The 22235-nt window shown below is 42.0% G+C and overlaps 1 protein-coding gene across 1 annotated transcript; it reads right to left on the bottom strand.

The window, feature by feature from the left end:
• Nucleotides 1-6744: 6744 nt before the first annotated feature.
• LOC112216795 (L-lactate dehydrogenase B chain) lies at nt 6745-18103 on the bottom strand. The gene is made up of 8 exons (XM_024376871.2): nt 17951-18103; nt 9840-9979; nt 9475-9592; nt 9080-9253; nt 8639-8812; nt 8214-8331; nt 7579-7702; nt 6745-7458 (listed from the first exon to the last, which is right to left on the bottom strand). The coding sequence occupies exons 2-8, from the start codon at nt 9966-9968 to the stop codon at nt 7291-7293; spliced, it is 1005 nt and encodes a 334-aa protein (XP_024232639.1). The 5' UTR covers nt 9969-9979; nt 17951-18103; the 3' UTR covers nt 6745-7290.
• Between the last annotated feature and the right edge of the window lie 4132 nt (nt 18104-22235).

Below are 22235 nucleotides of genomic sequence, written 5' to 3' on the forward strand. Positions count from 1 at the left end.
TGCAGGACAATTCTCAGCAACAAAAGAGTGATCGAATGAAGATCCTACAGATCCTGAAGATCCTACAGTCATTATTCTGTGGTTTCCCTAGCCTTAAACAGTACACCAGATTCCTGCTATTAAAAATATTCATTCACATTTGGATATTGTATTTTTTATATCAAAATGTAAATGTTTATTATTTATATCATGAATTTGTCCCTACTATTTATAGGGCTATAGTTTCCTCCTTATTTAGCGCTGTAGACTATATTAGGCTTACTGGAGTTTTATTATCATGGACATCATATGTCTGCAATTGAGGGACCTCGACATTAATTACAGTAGCCTAAATAATTACACAAATCACACTTTTGTTTTGAAACAATAGTTTAAGTTAGGGAAAAAAACAGTATTTGCGACAAAAACAAAACCTAGGTCGCCTATAGTTCATTTCCGCTGATGATGACGAGGCAGGCTGTACGTGACGCAACGTTCGCTTGAATTTTGCTCCTCCTCATTCAGTGACAGCCAAATGTGAGGGCTGTGTAGTGTGTATCCACACATTGAAACTTGACCTCGCTCTTAATCCATGTTCAGTCCATGTAGCCTTTTCAAGCGTATAGTCCTTTTCTCAATGTTGCCTAGCCTATCGGTGGTTCAGCCTATAGGTAAGCCTATTGGTGGTATATGGCATAGTTTCTCAGCAAATAATCTCGATTCATTCGCAGAAATAGGCCCTATATGTTGTATTGGCTATGCAAACACTTGGCACCCCCATTCGTCCTGAATGGGGTTGAATGTTGGTCAAATATAATGCATCCAATTCTGACGGACCGACGTGACAAGAATCAATCACGGGTGAAGTAATTTAGTCTTATCAATCATCACTATTGGACGACCTCAGGAAGCAGATGGAGGCAGTGCTAAAGAAGCATTCAGGTCAACTTGAAAAAGATGCCATGGATATATTTGACAATTTCACTGACCCTTCTGCTGGCGTTGCAACAACATTCCGACAGGACAGTGTTATTAAAAAGCAGTTTCGCTGTTTGGACGCAGAGGAAATTCACATTTGCTCGAACCATATGCAGGATGAACTGTGGAGGATCAAAAGTCGTTTTCATCAAAGATAAATGATTTCATTATGTACCATTGGTCAAAAGTCTAGAACAGTTTTTATCACACCCAATGATTTTATCTATGGTTGAAAAGGGACCCCGGATGTGCAGGGGAAGTTTTTGTTCATGACATTGTGGATGTTGCTCTTCTAAAATCACATCCCTTATTTTCAGAGAAACCAAAGGCATTGCAGATTGTTCTGTACACGGATGAAATAGAGATCTGTAATCCACTAGGATCCTTTACATCAAAAAAACAAGTTGTTAATGGTGTACTACACCCTAGGAAATATACGTCCAAAATACAGGTCTAAACTGGCTGCTATCAGGCTACCTACCATGGCTAGATCAGCAAACCTCCGTCAATCTGGTGGAGATGTAATATTGAATAGAATCAGGGAAGACATGGATGCATTGTACAGTGGGGTTAAAATGCTAACTATTAACGGAGAGAAAACGATATATGGTGCCATGGTTTCTCTCTGTGGAGACACCCTGGCACAACATGAACTAGCAGGGTTCAAAGAGGGTGTGGGCTTTGCCTAGAGTAAGTGCAGACACTGTGAATGTTCTTTTGAGGACATGCAGTCACACTTCATTGAGGATGCGTATACTAAAAGGACATTGGAGACGCATGTCAGACAGACAGTGTGATGCAATAGAAAAGGCGCAGACGGACTTGCTTCGCAACAGCCTGAGAACAAAATATGGGATCAATAGAAGGAGCAAGTTAGTTGAATTCCCAGTCTTTGATGTCATACAACAAACTCCGCAAGACATTATGCATGTAATTCTGGAGGGCATAGCCCCATTGGAAATCAAATGTGTTTTGAATCATCTTGTTGTGTCAGGACAGATTGATCTGGACTCAGTGAATTCTGCTATTCTTGGTTTCCCTTATTCCCCTCTGGATGTTAGAGATCGGCCATCCCCAATTTCTGTTTCGTACATTAACGTCAAGTGATGGTAAACTAAAACAGTCGTCTGGGCAAATGCTTGTCCTGCTAACGATATTGCCATTTGTTTTGGAGAGTTTGGAAGTCAATGCATATATACAACTGATAATTGAGCTAATCGAGATTGTACAGGTAGTATTTGCACCTGTTCTTTCCATTGTGACTGTGTCTAGGTTGAAGTTACTCATTGAAAATCATTTGAAACATTGGAAGGAGCTTTTTCCAGACCACAATGTTACACCCAAACAGCATTATATGATACATTTGCCATCGCAGATAAAATCATTGGGTCCAATGGTTAGACATATGTATATGCGGTTTGAGTCCAAATATTGTTTCTTTAAATGGGCTTCCAAGCTCAATTTAAAAAATATTTGCAAGTCTTTGATCAATCAGAACCAAATATATGAAAGCTGCCAAAATGTTGACAGTTCAATGCACCCAATTCTTTCAAATGAAAGGGAGATGGGACCTGTATCAGAGGTTAAAGATCTACAATATTTACGTGGAATATTGAGGCTTCCTAGGTTTCAATGAAGTAAACCATGCTGTATCAGTCAAATGGCTTGTAATAAATACTAATAAATACATAACTCAGGAGTCCATGATCTTTGCCAAAGTACTGAATGGTAATATGCCAGAATTTGGACTGGTCAAAAACATATTTCTTGTTGATTCTAGGCTTTATTGTTTGGAATATCAACCTTTTCAAACTATACACTTTGATAGAAACGTCATGGCTTATCAAGTTGAGGTCCCACACCTTGCACAGGCCACTGAGTTAGTGGATGCTGAAAAGCTGGTTGATTTGACCTCTCATTACACAATTAGCAACAAGAGCCAAACTTATGTACAAGTCAAATACCATCTTGGGGATGTAATAGAATTGTACAACAGTTCAAATGACTCATAGTGTGTTCCCCAGATATGAAAAGTGTACTGTCTTTGTTCTGTACTGTATTTTGTCTGCATGATTGCTGTGTGTAAGATTAACAATAAAACAGTGAATTCCATTTGGTCATTATCTGTTCTTAATATGTGAAGAGATGAAAATGATAAGATGCTTGAAATAAGAAATTCGGACTTTGACAAAGCAGTTTTGTACTTTTCAGTGTTGATGAAACAGCTTTATATTTCTGGTAATTCTAGTTTCGAGCATTACGTTACTCAGAACCAGTAATACAATCCCAGTATCAAGTTATGTCATCTTATCAAGATAATTAAGGACAAAAAAGCTTGAAACAGGTTAAATGCTCCAACATAAAAACTGGCTGATCAGAAGAAATATCTTGTCAGAAAAAAAACAAGCATATATTGCCTTGATTTAAGATATTTAATTTTACTTTGATTTTAATTTTTGCAGTGTATGGATGTATACATTTTTTTACTTTAGCCAAACGCATAACACATACTCTTTTCCTATCCCTCAATCCCCTCATGCACTTTAGCAAACTGCATCAATTCTACAATAACCACATCTGACGGTCATATTTTCAGAGAAAAGACATCCCTTGGCGCGGTTGTCAACATTTCCTAGAACGTAATGAACTATTCATTTCAGCACCACTAAACAGTGGACAGCGCTGCGAACGCGACTCATTCGCTGTCATCTCGCTCCTAACAATCCGGGGCATACAGAGGGAAATATAAAAGGCACCGAATTACACGTCATGCATCAAAGAAAGACAGCTTAGTCTAGATAACATATCGTTTCTTTCTGCGTCACTTGGATTTTGACAAAATGAGAATGCTGGCATTTTTCCTTGTTTGTGCAATAACTCGCCAGTATGGAACATGGGGAACTCCAACGCATGGATTTGGGTGGACGGATATCCCAGGTAATTTCTTGATTTGATATATTCTAATTACTTTTGGATTTCTCATAGGTTCATTTTCTTCTCATAATGTCCCGAGCCAAACGTTGTAATATCCAAAAGTAATAAGCTAAGAAAATTCGATTTTATAATTTGATGCTCTCTCTTTTTTTCTCAGGACAAACACCTGCTAAGGTGCAAGTGGGGCACTCTGTGGTGATGAGAAGCGAGATTGTCAGTCCGAATTTACCTGGCGATGCGAACCTTTGTTACCTTTTGAAAGAGGGTGATGAAGACCAGCAACAAATGATCTGCAAACATCGTTTAACTCGGACCAGCAAATTCAACGTCAACCCGTTTGGGCTCCGATTTGGAAAGCGCGATAAATTTGACCCATCCAAGGACAACCTCATAAGATCCAGGACAAGCAAACTGTTGCCTATACTACTCTACCTCCGAGAACTAGAAGTTCCTGTCTAAATTGACACGCATTTTCTCTTCCCAAGAAGGAACCAATATTTAAACAACAATTTCTTAATGTTGTAGCAGTTATAGCAGCAACGTTATAGCGCGTCACTCATGAGGTAAAGAATGTGTGTGTCATATTGTCTACTTGTAAGTTGGGTTTGGGAAATACAAGTCTGCTAAATAAAAGTTTTGTACATGTATTGTGTGATGTAATTATTACACCTTGTAACAACCGATCAGAAAAAATACACTAAATGGCCAAAAGTGCACCACATTAGCAAAAGTATGTGGACACCTGGTCATTGAACATCTCATTCCAAAATCATGGGCATGAATATGGAGTTGGTCCATCCTTTGCTGCCATAACAGCCTCCACTCTTCTGGGATGGCTTTCCACTAGATGGTGAAACATTGCTGCGGGGAATTTCTTCCATTCAGTCACAAGAGCATTAGTGAGGTCAGGCACTGATGTTGGGCGATTAGGCCTTTCTTACAGTCGGCTTTACAATTCATCCCAAAGGTGTTTGATGGGGTTGAGGTCAGGGCTCTGTGCAGGCCATTCAAGTTCTTCCACACCGATCTTAACAAACCATTTATGTATGTGTAGCCGATGTGAAATGGCTAGTTAGTTAGCGTGGTGCGCACTAGTGGCGTTTCAATCGGTGACGTCACTTGCTCTGAGACCTTGAAGTAGTGGTTCCCCTTGCTCTGCAAGGGCCACGGCTTTTGTGGAGCGATGGGTAACGATGCTTCGAGGGTGACTGTTGACATGAGCAGAGCGTCCCTGGTTCGCGCCCAGGTCGGGGCGAGGGGACGGACGTAAAGTCTATACTGTTACATATGGACCTCGCTTTGTGCACGGGGGCATTGTCATGCTGAAAGAGAAATGAGCCTTCCCAAAACTGTTGCCAAAAAGTTGGAAGCACAGAATTGTCTGGAATGCTGTGGGGTTAAGATTTCCCTTCACTGGAACTAATGGGCCTAGCCCAAACCATGAAGAACAGACCCAGACCACTATTTCTCCTCCACCAAACTTTAGTTGGCACTATGCATTGGGGCAGGTAGTGTTCTCCTGGCATCCGCCAAACCCAGAATCGTCCGTCAGACTACCAGATGGTGAAGCGTGATTCCTCACTCCATAGAACGCATTTCCGCTGCTCCAGTGTCCAATGGTGGCAAGATTTACACCACTCCAGCAGACACTTGGTATTGCTCATGGGGATTAGGCTTGTGTGCGGCTGCTCGGCCACGGGAACCCATTTCATGAAGCTCCCGACGAACAGTTCTTACGCGGACATTGCCTCCAGAGACAGTTTGAATCTCGGTAGGGAGTTTCGCTTACCACCTCACGGCGGAGCCTTTGTTACCACTAGGCAAACATTTGACCAACTGACTAGTTGGAAAGGTGGAATTCTATGATGGTGCCACGTTGAAAGTCATTGAGCGTTTCAGTACGGGCCATTCTCCCAATGTTTGTCTATGGAGATTGCATGGCTGCGTGCTCAATTTTATACACCTTTCAGCAACATGATGATTCAAGACAATTACACTAAAATGTGTGGACACCCCTAAAAATGAGTTGCTAAATTTGAAGGGGTGTCCACATACTTTTGGACATGTAGTGTAATTGTCTTGAGCCAGCAGCATACCACCCTGCATACCACTGCTGGCTTGCTTCTGAAGCTAAGCAGGGTTGGTCCTGGTCAGTTCCTGGATGGGAGACCAGATGCTGCTGGCAGTGGTGTTGGAGGGCCAGTAGGAAGCACTCTTTCCACTGGTCTAAAAAAAAATATCCCAATGCCCCACTGCCCTGTGTAGCATTGTCTTTCGGATGTGACGGTAAACGGGTGTCCTGACTCTCAGAGGTCATTACAGAGCCCATGGCACGTATCGTAGGGGTGTTAACCCCAGTGTCCTGGCTAAATTCACAATCTGGCCCTCAAACCATCACGGTCACCTAATAATCCCCAGTTTACAATTGGTTTATTCATCCCCTTCTCTCCCCTGTAACTATTCCCCAGGTTGTTGCTGCAAATGAGAACGTGTTCTCAGTCAACTTACCTGGTAAAATAACAGATAATAAATCAAAAATAACCAGCTGTCAGTACCACTAAACAGTTGACAGGGCCTTCATTTGTTGGTTGGGGAAGAAAAGCAATGTAAAAGGCATGTAGTAGTGTTGGCTATTTAACAGAATGTTTCTTTGTTGAAAATGTCAATAACCGTCCAAATTAATTTGATGGTTTATGTGAATAAAAGCATGGCCAGGGATCTGGATTTCCTTCTCCACTTAACTCATCTTGAAAAATGTCAGATTATGTAGTAGCAATATCTAACCACAGGGAGGCATTGTGTAGCCCTGTTTTTACAGAGAAACATTTACGTCTTTAGACACAACAGGCATCGTAAGGTTCAAATATTTATTAAGTTTTAATTGGTTGTCGTCATCATTCATTACACAATCAACATGGGTGTTACAGTAAGTCAAAATAAAGTAGACCGTTTCGATTGATTCCACCTCTGCCCTCTCTCCCTCTGACATTGATTGCCAGAAAGAAAGACTGAACATCTCTCCTCACACAATAACCAACACCACTGCTCCCCTCAGGAGGACTGAGTTACAGGGTCTGTGTTTCTGCGCTCACTACAGGAAGTGAACAGAACAGTGCTTCAAGACAGTGCAAACGGAGGATAAAACCAACATTTTTTTTGATCGTAGTACAATAGCTTCAACACATGAATCCAATGAGGGTGCATACAGTCATACTGGTTCACACAGTACCTAGCATGGAAACACAGCAACCTAATCCTACAAAAGGAAAGGGGGGTGAAAGGAAGAGTATACCAGTAGATTAAGATGAAAGGGAGATGGATCCAGTAGATCGGAGGACGGTTGGAACTAGGTCTGTGTTTGACTGCATCGGGAACGGAAAAGGGAGGGTAGATGTGTGTCTAGATGTCCTTGAGGTCCTTCTGGATGCCCCAGAGTGTGTCTGCGCTTTTCTTCAGCTGTCCCACCTCAGCGTCGGTCAGGGTCATATTGATCACGCTGCCCACTCCGTTGCTGTTCAGCACACATGGCAGGGACAGGAACACCTCCTCGCCAATACCATACATGTCCTGGGGAAACAAAACACAACCGTCAGTTATAATCACATAGAAATGGGCGTTTTTATTCTCGTGTGTGTGTTTACATTTCCGCATGTGGATAATGTGTGACTGTGTGTGTTATCCCGTCACCTTGACCATGGTGGAGACAGGGTGGATCCTGCTCATGTTCTTGATGATGCTCTCAGTGAGATCAGCCACACTCAGGCCGATGGCCCAGTTAGTGTACCCCTTCAGCTTGATCACCTCGTAGGCACTGGAGGAGCACACAAAACAGTCACCGTCAGTCAACATCTGACTGCTGCCATCTTGAACAGGTCTCTCTCGCAATGAGAGGAACCTGTATGAGAGGTAAAGCGGCCTTTACTGGTTCTAACAGCAGACGTATCAGCTATTTGCCAGCTCTTAGCAAACTGTTAGGGGGAAAAAAGGGTGTTGGCCATTTCTCTGCAAACAAAGTAACATACTTTCAGCATGCTTATAGTGAAGGGCACTCAACATGTACTACACTGACACAAATGACTGACATTTTCAGTGCAGCCTTTGATATTATTGACCATAACATGTTGAATAAAAAAAAACGTGTTTTATGGCTTTTTAACCTCTGCCATATTGTGGAGTCGGAGCTTTCTTTAATGGAAGCTTCTCTAATGTCAAACATCTAAAGTGTGGTGTACAGCAGGGCAGCTCCCTAGGGCCTCTACTATTTTTTACCAGAGCCACATATTTAGACTAGATGGAGCTGGGGGTAAGTTCAGGGTAGTTACCTGTCGACCACTGCCTTGTGGGTGGCCTTCCAGTCCTCCTTGTCTCCGTCAAGGCCAAACTCTGGGTTCAGCTTCTGCAAGTTGACTCCAGCCACATTGACACCGCTCCACACAGGGACTAGCACACACAGGGAGCGACTCAGATATTTACTCGTTCATTTAAACAGATATATTAGAATTTCCTATTTAAAACAGCAGACTCAACTCATTCATAACACATTCTTTCTGACAGAGACAATTGGATGTGCAGAGTGATGTAAAAATCCATGCCAAAACAAGTACTTTCGTGGGATTCATTTAAAGCCTTTAAATCTACCAACAGCCTTGTGGCTTACTAGATGTGACAAGACGTTTACACACACAAGCTCAGATTCCCACTGAAGTACACACGCCACTGACGTCAACACTATCCCCATCATCCCCACCACTGGTATCGCCATGTTCTCCCAGCACCCATCCGTTGAAACTGGAGGCATGGATGCCCAGGCGCTCAGCCATCAGGAAACGGAAGCGGGCGGAGTCCAGGTTGGTGCCGCTGCCGATGACACGGTGTTTGGGCAATCCGCTCAACTTCCACGTCACATAGGTCAGCACGTCCACTAGGGGGTAGGGAAAAAAACGGGGATAGGGTCACACACACACTTATCTTTGACAATGTTAATGAATGACTGCCCATCCCTGTCACCAAATTTGTCACAGTGACCACCCTATCTTGTAATGTGGAATGGTGTAATACTGTAGTAGTTGATAAGGGTGGAATGTTGGGACAACACAATCTAGGGGAGAATGAGGCAATTTTGTGTTTAAAAAAAATGTCTGTGTGTACCTGATTGTTTGTGTGTGCACCCGATTGTTTGTGTGTGTACCTGGGTTGGACACCACAATAAGGGTGCAGTTGGGGGAGTGTTTGACAATCTGTGGGATGATGTGTTTAAAGATGTTGACGTTCCTCTGGACCAGGTTGAGCCTGCTCTCTCCCTCCTGCTGACGCACGCCAGCGGACACAACCACGATGCGGGAGTTAGCCGTTACGGCATAATCTGGACAGAGATCGGGAAAGAGCAATTGAATTACGTATCATTTTTCAATTTCACATTTAGCAGGGGTAAAAAATAAAATAAAAATCTAAAAATGGTAATCAAAACCTTACCCTGATGAGGCCACTCGGTTCAAAACAGGCTGCATTACATGTTCAATTGCAAAACTACATAAATATTCTGCCATTTTAGCTCTGAGCCACTCCAGTGGCATACACACTTACCTTTGTCAGCGACTATCTTAGACGTCTTTAGGAAGAGGCTCCCGTGCTGCAGGTCCATCATCTCTCCCTTCAGCTTATCCTCCATCACGTCAACCAGAGCCAGCTCATCAGCCAAGTCCTACAGGAAAGAGGGTGAAGGTAGGGTGGAGAGGAGGCGAAAGGCCAGAAGGAGAGGAAGGATATGAATACCTGGTATTTAATTAGAAATGACATGGTAAAATCCACAATTACAACTAGCCTACATAATAACTGAGTAGTAACCATTTGTTGGCATCACAATAGTAGAGGTAAACTCAAGAGTAAGCTAGTACTAATAAAGCAATAGCAGTAAAGTAGCAGTAAGACGGTGATATAGTTAGACTTACCCTGAGGAGGACGCTGACGGCACAGGCCATACCCACCATGCCCACCCCCACCACGGTCACCTTGTTCCTGGGGGGCTCCGCGGGGCCGCTGGCCACGGGGGTGAGCAACTTCTGCATCACAGACGACATGATTCACAACGCTGGAGGGAGGGAGATAGAGTTTAACCTTCAGTCTAGTTATCAAGGTTTGTCTACTGAGGGGTAGTAATGAAAACCAAGATGAGAGTGTGAAATTTGGGTGAAAGGTCATCATGCCTTTGCTTTTGTGAAAAGCAATCTAATTGACATTCACCATTGAGCACGCTCTTTAGTCCAGGCATAGGCTTAATCTGTGTCTGGAAATCCAGGCCAAGGAATCTATTTCTTAAGCCAATCAAACACTACTGCATTTAATTTATTTACACACTCAAGACAGAGTCAAAACCAATATCCTAGTAACTGCCCCCCCCAAAAAAGGGTCTGACAGTCACCCTAATCCTCCCTCCTACCCCATCTTTAGGCCCCCCCGAGCCTAAATTCAAGCCACAAAACGCACTGCCCCCTCCATTTGCTGAGGAGCGCACACACACACACACACACACAAACTTGCGAGATAAGTGACGTCAGTGGGAGAGTTGCTCTGTTCGCAAATATCCAAGCTTGTCCATGTGATACGCAGTTACTATGGCTCGCAAACTCCTCAAACAGTATTTGTAACACCTCCTAAAGAACAGACGCAGACTAAGTAAGCACTTCACTGTTATTGTACACCCGTCCTACACCGGTTGTTAACAAATCAACAAATAAAAATGTGAGGAGTTAGAATTGTTTGCCACCAGTAGCCTGAATCCTCCATCAGCAGCTAAACATTATACTGGAGTCCAGAGGCAGGACAGTCAGAAAGCTCAAGCAATGGTGTTCTTACAATTTCACCTGAATAGAAGTTCAGCTAACGACACTTGTTCTACTACAGTTTTACATGACAATGTGACTAGTTGGCTTAACATAGCCCTATGATGAGCAGCATGACCCAGATGTGTGTATGTTATTGCAATTCTTAAATATGAAAACAGTGCACCCTCTGATAAGTGTTAATATTTTAATCTTATGACAACGAAGGATACAGTGCCTTCGGAAAGTATTCAGACCCCTTGACTTTTTCCACAATTTGTTACGTTATACAGACTCTCAGACCATGAGAAACAAGAGTCTCTGGTCTGATGAAACCAAAATTTAATTATTTGTCCTGAATGCCAATTGTCACGTCTGGAAGATACCTGGCACCATCCCTACGGTGAAGCATGGTGGTGGCAGCACAGAGCGAGAGAGAGAAATCCTTCATGAAAACCTGCTCAGGACCTCAGACTGGGGCGAAGGTTCAACTTCCAAGAGGACAACAACCCTAAGCACACAGCCAAGACAACGCAGGCTTGGCTTCGGGTCTCAGAATGTCCTTGAGTGGCCCAGCCAGAGCCCGGACTTGAACCCGATCGAACCTGAAAATAGCTGTCAGCAATGCTCCCCATCCAACCTGAAAATAGCTGTCAGCAAATCTCCCCATCCAACCTGAGAGCTGGAGAGAAGAATGGGAGAAACTCTCCAAATACAGGTGAGACAAGCTTGTAGCGTAATACCAAGAAGGCTCAATGCTGTAAATTGCTTCCAAAAGGTGCTTCAACAAAGTACTGAGTAAAGGGTCTGAATACTTATGTAAAATGTGATTTGTTTTTTAAACTTTTATAAATTATCCCAAAATTTTTGAATTACTCAAGAATCTAAAATATGTCTAAGACTCAATATGTGTTATTGCATAGTTGTGATGTCTTCACTATTATTTTACAATGTAGAAAATAGTCCAACGAAAATCCCTGGAATGAGTAGGTGTCCAAACCTTTGACTGGTACTGTATATGGGTATTCCTCACAACAGGAACACCATGACTTTCACTCCATTTTATCAATAAAGGGTCCTTTGGAGGAAATCTTGTTCACATATGACATGTATCTTAAATATGTAATTGTAGTTGCAATGTGTCATTGACCTTACCCAGGTGTCCTTTAAGACTCCATAATGTTTCATCTGTAGGTGCTACAAATTAAAAAGTTGGTGTCATATGAACCTTTATTGCTTGCTCTGTAATGAGTAGTATTTTGATTTCAATAACATTTGACATTTATGAATATATAAAAATATAAAAATGTTGAACATAATATACTCTACAGGCATGTCAAAGTTTCAGAGTGGGATTTCTGCTAGTTTTAAAGTTATGGCCCATTGTATACCGATACATTGACATAGTAGGCAATGTAACCAATCAGACCTCCTTTTGATTGCATCATTGCACATCCTGCAAATCACCAGCAGAGGGCAACCATTTTAAATCCATTTTCACATTCACTGTTGGTAACGCTTACAAATAGCAAGTAGCAGAGATCCCACTCCTGAACTTTATATAGCGTGGGAAAAGGGGATCCGTACACACTTAAAAACGCAGGTGTAGACGCATTCAGAATTCCATGATCAGAATACTAAAGCTGCATGAACTGTCAAGTCTAGACAGAGAGGGGGAATTAAAGGCTTGCCCAGGAAGACTTTGCCTGGCACAATGTGTTCACCTTGTCAGTCAAGCCTATAGAAATTGGCTAACAAAATACTAGACAAACGGGTGGATAAATGGCCCTATGGCTGGGGTCAAAGAGGCTGCCTATTCACAGAAGACTGAAGGGGAAAATCTCAAGACACATCGTTGTCATGTATACTGAACAAAAACAGCATGCAAACAATTAAAGATTTTACTGAGTTAAAGTTTATACGAGGAAATCAGTCAATATAAATTAATTAATTAGGCCCTAATTTATAGATTTCACATGACAGGAAATACAGATATGCATCTGCTGGTCACAGATTCCTTAAAATCCAGCAGTGTTTGGCTTTCGCAAGGCATAAATGGGGCCCATGTTGTCCAAAAAGTTAAGACTTTTGACTCATCTATTCATAAAACGTACTTCCAAAAGTCTTAATGATCACCCAGGTGCTTTTTTCTTTAGCAAACTTGAGTCAACTTTTTGGACAAGATAGGTCCCATTACATACCTCATACCAATGGTCAAGCGTGGTGGTAGTGTGATGGTTTGGGGATGCTTTGATGCCTCGGGACCTGGACAACTTGCCTTAATAGAAGGAACCATTTACTCTGTATCAGATAATTCTACAGGAGAATGTCAGGCCATCCGCTGAGTTGAAGCAGTTATGCATGGAAGAGTGGGGGCAAAACTTCTCCAAAGTAACTAGACACTGAACAACACCTACAGGAAGAATTTGGTTGGAGTCATTGCAGCTAAAGGTGGCACAACCAGTTATTGAGTGTAAGGGGGCAATTACTTTTTCATACAGGCAAATTGGGTGTTGCATAACTTAAATAAACTTGTTTCCTTTATCTAATATTAGGTTTTGATTGAAGATCTGATAATTAAAAATACAGTGCATCTTTAGTTTGAGATTGATTAACTTCTTTAAAATGTAAAAAATATTGCCTTGTAATTCTGTGTCAAAAACCCACATATCTTTAAGATACTTTCACATTTCTCTCCCTCATGAGCAAGGATAATGAAAGCTCACAGCAATAATGGTAGACCTACCAATTAGTTAGTGATTAAAAATCAAATGGAATTACAGCAACTGAATTGGCTACAATGGGAAATCATAAGTCAAACCACAATTGGGTCATCTGCTACTGGCCTCCCTTCCACTGGCATATGGTCTTATTTACAATGACGGCCAAACCCTGACGACGCTGGGACAATTGTGCGCCGCACTATGGGACTCCCAATCACAGCCGGTTGTGATACAGCCTGGAATCGAACCAGGTTGTCTGACTCTTTCTACAAGGCCTATTCTATCAAGTTAGGTCTGCCAAATTAAATGTAGCATTGGGGGAAAAAAAATAAGAAAAAAAATACAAATCCAGCCAGAGTATAGCCTATCATCAAAATAAAAGTAGTTTATAAGATGCCCAATTAGAAGCATCAATCTGTATAGAGCAAGCTTGACTAAATTCGAGCCCAGTAACTTTGCTCACCGCATCCTCCTTCAATTGTCTCGTCTGGCTGCCACGAAAAGCCCCCACCTTGGAGACAGTCAATCACATCATTGTGGAGCTGCTGATCTGCTCGAAGTGTGTGCGTGCCACTGGCGATGTACTTTGCTGGACATGCCAGCTGTTCTCGGCGGCTCCACTTCAAAACGCATTCCGTCTTGGTGTTATCGATTGGCCTACTACTACCGGTAAAATTTAAGTTACGAAATCACCATAAAGCACCACTTCAATTTCAATCAATCATTTTGGTTGCCCAAAACACTGTCAGCTTGGACTGCGTCTTTGCTGATGAATGCCCTGATCTCTGGTCAGTCAATTGGTTCAATTACATTGTTTTGTCTATTCAAATTGCTTCTAATAGATCTGAACATGATGCATTAACAATGACCTTAACCTGTTGAGTGTAGGGGGCAGTATTTTGATATTTGGATTAAAAAAAACATACCCAAATTAAACTGCCTATTTCTCAGGCCCAGAAGCTAGAATATGCATATAATTGTCAGATTAGGATAGAAAACTCTAAAGTTTACAAAACTGTCAAAATATTGTCTGTGAGTATAACAGAACTGATATTGCAGGCGAAAACCCGAGGAAAATACAACTAAGAAGTGCCTCTTATTTTGAAACCTCCTTGTTCCATTGCATGCCTTCCCTCCATTTAAAGGGATATCAACCAGATTCCTTTCCCCATGGCTTCCACATGGTGTGAACAGCCTTTAGACATAGTTTCAGGCTTTTATTCTGAAAAATGAGCGTGAATGATCACATCACGTCAGTGGATGGCTGGGTGCCAGCAGAGTTTTGCATGCGCAACAGCTTGGAGCAGAAATTCTCTCTCCTATTGAAAAAGCTACGGTCGAAATATTATCGATTATTGTAAAAACAACCTGAGGATTGATTATAAAAAAAACTTTTGACATGTTTCTACGAACTTTACGGATACTCTTTGGAATTTGTCTACCCCGTCGTGACTGCTCGAGCCTGTGGATTACTGAACAAAACGCACCAACCAAATGGAGGTATTTTGGATATAAAAATAATCTTTATGGAACAAAGGGAACATTTGTGTAACTGGGAGTCTTGTGAGTGCAAACAGCCGAAGATCAAAAGGTAAGCAATTCCTTTTATTGCTTTTCTGACCAATCTACTTTGCTGCTAGCTGTTTGTAATGTTTTGTCTGCTGAGAGAGATGTCCTTACATAAAACGCTTGGTTTGCTTTAGCTGTAAAGCTTTTTTGAAATCTGAAACGCCAGGTGGATTAACAACAAGCTCAGCTGTGTTTTGCTATATTGCAGTTGTGATTTCATGAAAATTAAATATTTTTAGTAATTTAATTTGGCGCACTGCAATTCAGCGGATGTTGACGAAAATGATCCCGCTAACGGGATGGGTGCGCCAAGAAGTTAACCGACTGTTTATAATGAGGGCCGTCCTGGCTTCAGCCATGACAGAAACTAAACATCTGCACGCCGCCTGCAGGTGTGAACGTGTGTTTCACTGTTCAATCCGAGGCTCGAACATGATCTGAATGTATGATCTGAGGCTGTTTGGTCTCTTGCGCATCAACTTGGGAAGCCTCAAGGGAGAGCGGACAGTGCATTATAGACAAAGCGCTGCATATATTGCCCCCCCCAAAAATAACACCCAACTTTTTTTGCGGGGTGTGGAGAAAAGGCGGGGCATCCGTTAAAACTGTAATTCAACTTTGTCCAGCCTTAAAACAGGTATTATTCATCCTAATCTGACAAGTTTTTATTTTATTTTTAATATTACATGGATGATACAGCGGAGATAAGACAAGTACCGGAAAAAATAGAACACTATTAAAACCCCAGGAAACCATGCCTGGTATTCATAGCCAACTTTGAAAAAGGCACGACTGGATTTATATAAAGTAACAGTCAAACGTTGACACAACTACTCATTCAAGGGTTTCTCTTTATTTGTACCATTTTCTACATTGTAGAATAATAGTGAAGACAAACTATGAAATAACATATGGAATCATGTAGTAACCAAAAATAATTCTACAACATAGAAGTCAAAATAAAGAAAAATCCTTGAATAAATAGGTGTCCAAACCTTTGAGTGATATTGTAGATATAGGAAGGATTGGAAATTCTGCAGACAACTACATTAATAGAACACACAATATTACAGTTTCTCCTTTAGGATTGCACATTCAGCAAATCACCAGCAGAGGGAGTTTCCTTTAAATACATTTCCCCCCCCATTCCCTGTGTTGGTGGTGCTAATGACATTTAACACACTCTGGAAATGTGATATACTTGTAGAGTATATTGTTTAAAACAATGGGGTGGCAGGGTAGCCTAGTGGTTAGAGCGTTGGACTAGTAACAGAAAGGTTGCAAGTTCAAATCCCCAAGCTGACAAGGTACAAATCTGTCGTTCTGCCCCTGAACAGGCAGTTAACCCACTGTTCCTAGGCAGTCATTGAAAATAAGAATGTGTTCTTAACTGACTTGCCTAGTTAAATAAAGGTAAAAATATTTTAATATGAAAAAAAAAAAAGTCAAGTACTTGAGATGTTCTATTTGTTATGTTGAATAAATTAATGTGAAAATGTTTTATTTCATAATTTAGACATCCATATTTTAGAGCACACTAAGGACTATAAATAAAATAAGATCCCTGTGGCTAAGAGCAAGGTACGCACTTGCAATACCAGGTTTGCGAGTTTGATTCCCACAGAGGACCTGTAGCCACAAAAAAAAAAATGTATGTAATCACTGCAAGTCACACTTATCCAGAGCATCTGCTAAAATGTGAATGTATAATGCTACCAAGATGTCTGTATAATGCAGGGGTTCAACTTTCACAAGGGACATGTCCCCCCCCTCCTCTCCCTCCCTCCCTCCACATTCTGAAAGTGCATTTTTGTCCTCACCCCCCAGTTATAATTGGAATGTGATACAAAACAAGCCCACGGTCTGCTTTAGGACCATGCCGACCCCTCCGAGCCATCAGATAGGCTGTTTGGATTGTTCATTGACTGGATAGATATTTTATATATAATAATTCCCCCCACTTCTAAAACCAAAGTTACACCCCTGGTATCATGTACTGTACGGATCATACGAGGCGTCTAAAAGGGGCTTACAATTCCCACTTTCATCATGACCTTTTCAAAAATGGCTTATTATACAAATGTTTAAAAAAAAAAGTGTATCAAACCTTCTTCCTCCCAATGTGAGTATTACCATAACGATCTGACATACAAATATATTCAGGCCTTGCTGGCGTGGCCTCAACAAATGGAGGCCTATTAATAATACTAATCATACTCAAAATATTGAAGCCTCAAGATGTCGGGCATGCCATAACTGATATCCCAATAGGTCAATTATTATTTTCCTATAAAAAAAACGAATCCATGTCCTTGTATGCCCATGTTTAATACAATAGTCCTTCCATCGTCCTTGAATGTCGGATAGTTTTTTTGCACAGCAAGATGGCAGATCTATAACCTCCACCTCGTTTGTCACATTCCATTAATACTCTGCACAGTTCGAGATGAATATTCAAGTCGTCAGTAAATCATTAGCCACATCTTCAAAATGACACATTCCGTAATACGAGAACTTTGTCATGTTCAAAACGGAGTCACCCACGAAGCTCAACGAGGAAAATATGTCATGTTCCTGTACAGTGAGCGACAGCCACCTTCGCAAGAATCCATCGACTATGTTGTCGTTCTAGGGAGCTAGCCTACTACCTAGCAAAATCACAGCATGCCATTAGGCTTTGTGTAGCCTAGGACTAGACAGCCTACAAACGCAGAAATATACATTTCTATTCAGCCGTAAAGGCAATCTAAAAAGGACTTGCAATAGCCCACATCGACTATTCCAAAATGTCAATAAAACCCTAACCATGTATGCATATCAACAACATTTAGGCTGTTGCAAGCTACAGAATGTATCCATAAAAAAAAGTGTCGGCCTACGAGCATTTTTCAGCGTACATGAGAATTCACTCAAAGTCAAAACAAACACCGGCAGTAGCTAAATACATACATTTTCCAGAGATTTAACGAGCAGTTATATCCCTTTTTGGTCCAAAGAGGCAGGCGAGTGAAGAAGCTGGTGAGAGGGCGTGACGAATTCACTTGTGGAGTGCGGGTTTTAAATGTGTTTTAGCAGGAGGAGAAAGAGGAGGATGCAACATAGGACTTTACCACTGGCTGAGTTTGACACGGGGAGAATCTCAATGGTAAATCCTCGCGTCCGCTCTCCTCGCCTCCTTCTCAAAACCCATTGGAGGAGAAAGTCAGATGGGCGGGATCTCTGGCTTTGTCATCCAATGTTTTTTGAAGAAGCGAGGACGAGGAGAGAGGACGCCAGTAGGATGCAATTGAGATTGTGAAATATGTTGTCAGGCGGTTGGACCAGATTTGGGCTAGATGGGTTACAGCTATTGTCAGATGTAATTTTTCGTAGCAGGTAGAGAATTTACACAGCAGATTATGAGAATTAATTTAGCAGGTTAGGATAATTATTTAAATCTAGGAAAGTGTAAGTTAAAATGCTACAAATTATATACTTGACGTTAATTTGACTAAAACGGCATGGGGATACATTTGCGCACACACAGAGAAGAAGAAATTTTAAGTGCTGCTATGTTGTGATAGCAACGGTTACCTATAAATACATTAATTCAAATTGTCTCTCCAGGAATCAATCTCTGGTTGTTACAAAACGTTATGTGCATGTACTGTATCATCTAGTCTATGCTTTGTTGTACTGTGTAGGTATATGATAGGCCTATTACACAGCCTAGGTGTATTCAATGGATTTTAATAGGAAAATGAAAACTGTAGCACCTGCAGAGAGGGAGGGAAAGGGGAAGAGAGAGAGATATCATGTTCAAGTTTGCACGTTTTAAAGACTATGGTGATTGACAACATGTGATTCTAATATAGGTAGACCTAATTTATAGTAAGCTCACAAGCTGCAATGGTCTTAGCTACAGATTGTAACACCAGATAATATGATTAATGGTCCGTTTGATTTTACAAAATGCACCATTATATAGTTCAACAATGTGTACGCCGCAATCTTGTCTATTTCAAGTCTTCTCTCATCGATTGAGAGGTGGGTCCATCCCAAAGTGCCACATGTCGTTTTGACGGACACCTGTCTCAATCAATGAGAGAGGGCTTGAATTAGACAAGATGGCGGCGTACACATTGTCTAAACTTTGATACTGATAGCTTTTTTTGTGTGATCAACACTGTTTACTGATTTGTTACACAAACATAACCAGATCAAATAACAAACATCACCCAATAAATGATTTCCTTGTTGAGCCCATTTTCTTGAAATCCTCTCTTGACATCAAGAGTAGACTACACATAATTTCATGAAGAAGAATGTGGTAACCCCTGGACCTCTCCATGATGATACGAGAGTCGTTCCGCCAATTTGGTGCCCTTTGAGAAGTGTAACTTGGTCAATAAAAACATTTGATTTCACCTCATTTTCATAAATAGCACATGGCTCAAGTTGATAAAAAAAACACATTTTCCCATCTCATAAGGACTGACACACAAAAAAAGACTAAGCCGCCAAATAAATGGACATGGTTGACTGTAACAGGGTTGACGATTTCATCTTAAAAACAGCCATTCATCTCCTTGTGACAGGGTGAATGGAAGCTTGTTGTGTGCAATAGGGAGTGTCAATTGAGCGCAAGCTTCACCAAAAAGATGAATACATGTTAAAACATTTCTAGCCTGTCTATCTGTTGGCAATGTGGTTGACTTGCTATGCTCAACCCACTCAGTTTTCTGCCAAAAAAGAGTAGAACCAGCTCACCTGCTTTTACACTATGATTTGACTATTAGATGTTCAATGTTTCCTTTGAAAGGAACAGTTTCATCATATTAAAACAAGAGTTCAGGTCACGTAACAGGGTTGACCTTAAAAATGACGTACAGAAGTAAATGAATCACTAATCACTGTAACTCAATAATATTCTTCACAAATAACTTTGTCAAAGCAACAAAATATCAACGGCTTCAAAATGATGGTGAAAACCTGGAGAAATGTTGGGGTTAAAAGGGTTACAATCTTCCTAGAACAGAAGGTACATGGAGGGACATGTAAAAAATGCTGAATTTCTGCGCTTTAGCAAGTCTTTATTCATATAAAAGATCTGATCTGTTGAATTGTCCATGTGATCTCTATTAAATGGCACGACCCACCACAATATTCTCCTCCCCGTATGATCCACCTCCTTCTCACCAAACTCAAAAAGTCCTGACACTTGTTCTAAATGAAAGATTCTAATACGATGTGCAAGTGAAGTCATACTTCTGGGTCCTGTCCCCTAATCTTTTCAATAGGCTTGATGACTATATCAACAAATTAATGAAAAGGCCGTCTTAAGGTACGTATGTATTTCGTGTATTCGGAAAGTATTCAGACCCCTTCCCCTTTTCCACATTTTATTCAAAAATGTATTAAATCACCCCCCCCCCTCATCAATCTACACACAATACCCCATAATGACTCATCAAAAAAGGTTTTTAGAAATTCTTGCTTATTTAAAAAAATAAAAAACATTTTTAATGAAATGTCACGTTTAAATAAATATCAAAACCTTTACTCAGTACTTCTCTGCAGATCCTCTCAAGCTCTGTCAGGTTGGATGGGGAGCGTTGCTGCATAGATATTTTCAGTCTCTCCAGAGATGTTCGATCAGGTTCAAGTCCGGGCTCTGGCTGGGCCACTCAAGGACATTCAGAGACTTGGTCGCCGTCTGAGCTCTGAAAACCAAAAGCCGATTGACAAGACCGATGACCTGGAATCCAGTTCTCGCCGTTGCAATCTTTGTGTTGTTGGTATACCAGAGAAACGTGAAGGAGGGGACTCAGTTAAGTTCGTGTCAGAATTCTTCACGGATGTGCTGGGTCCAGCCATCGTTCCGTCACCCCCGAAGATGGATAGAGCCCACCATATTGGCCCCTCCCCAGCGGGCGGAGATGACAACTCCAAGCCTAGAGTGTTTATCGTCCGTTTTCACTATTACCATGACAAGGAGTGAATCCTCCAGAGGCAGGGCAGAGACCAGCTACAATTCTGCGGATGCAAGAACTAAATTCCTCAATGTGAAGCGCAAACTGCATGAAAAGAAAGTGAAATTCTCACTCCGCTTCCCTGCTCGTCTGCACATTGAACATGCAGGGGGCGCAGTGGTCTAAGGCACTGCATTGCAGTGCTAGCTGTGCCACCAGAGGTTCTGGGTTCAAGCAAGGCTCTGTCGCAGCCAGCCGTGACCGGGAGGCCCATGGGGCGGTGCACAATCGGCCCAGCGTCACCCGGGTTAGGGAGGGCTTGGCTGGCAGGGATATCCTTGTCTCATCACGCACTAGCGACTCCTGTGGCAGGCCGGGGCGCAGTGCATGCTGACCAGCTCGCCAGGTGTATGGTGTTTTCTCCGACACATTGGTGCTGCTGGCTTCCGGGTTGGATGGGCATTGTGTCAAGAAACAGTGAGGCTTGGCTGGGTTGTGTTTTAGAGGACACATGGCTCTCGACCTTCACCTCTCCCGAGTCCGTACGGGAGTTACAGCGATGAGACAATTGGATACCGGAAAATTGGGGAGAAAAAAGGAAAAATGGAGGGTAAAATGTTTTTGTTTTTTTAAGAACATGCAGGGGGGAAGCTACAGTTCGACTCCCACGAGGACGCCCAGCGTTGGTTCGACAGTCACTTCTGAGCCGTATCTTGGATCTATGACCTACTCTTTTGCCAGGTAGCATGCATAGCCTAGCCTCTAAGTCAAAGGTATGTTTGACTTTTACGGCAGAGCATTTTTCCCCCTGTTGCCATTCCTTTTCTACTCAGCAGAAAAACTAACGTTATGAGTCATGAGTGAACAGGAGGGGACTGAGCATGCACCCCTGAGGAACCCCTGAGTTGAGGATCAGCGTGGTGGACGTGTTGTTACCTACCCTTACCACCTGGGGGCGGGCTGTCAGGAAGTCCAGGATCCAGTTGCAGAGGGAGGTGTTTAGTCCCAGGGTTCTTATCTTATTGATGAGCTTTGAGGGCACTATGGTGTTGAATGCTGAGCTGTAGTCAATGAATAGCATTCGTTCCTTTTGTCCAGGTGGGAAAGGGCAGTGTGGAGTGCAATAGAGATTGCATCATTTGTGGATCGGTTGGGGCGGTATGCAAATTGGAGTGGGTCTAGGGTTTCTGGAATAATGGTGTTGATGTGAGCCATGACCAGTCTTTCAAAGCACTTCATGGCTACAGACGTGCGATCACACAGTCTTCCGGAACAGCTAGTGC

Source organism: Oncorhynchus tshawytscha, linkage group LG17 (assembly GCF_018296145.1).
Source record: "Oncorhynchus tshawytscha isolate Ot180627B linkage group LG17, Otsh_v2.0, whole genome shotgun sequence".
Taxonomy (NCBI): Eukaryota; Metazoa; Chordata; class Actinopteri; order Salmoniformes; family Salmonidae; genus Oncorhynchus; species Oncorhynchus tshawytscha.

What these genes read in the sequence shown, in the direction of transcription:
- LOC112216795 (XM_024376871.2), bottom strand. Translation starts at nt 9,968, where the DNA reads ATGTCGTCTGTGATGCAGAAGTTGCTCACCCCCGTGGCCAGCGGCCCC. An exon ending in CCGTCAGCGTCCTCCTCAGG is followed by an intron (nt 9,593 to 9,839) that starts GTAAGTCTAACT and finishes TCTTTCCTGTAG; the next exon opens with GACTTGGCTGATGAGCTGGC. An exon ending in CACAAGGCAGTGGTCGACAG is followed by an intron (nt 7,703 to 8,213) that starts GTAACTACCCTG and finishes GTGCTCCTCCAG; the next exon opens with TGCCTACGAGGTGATCAAGC.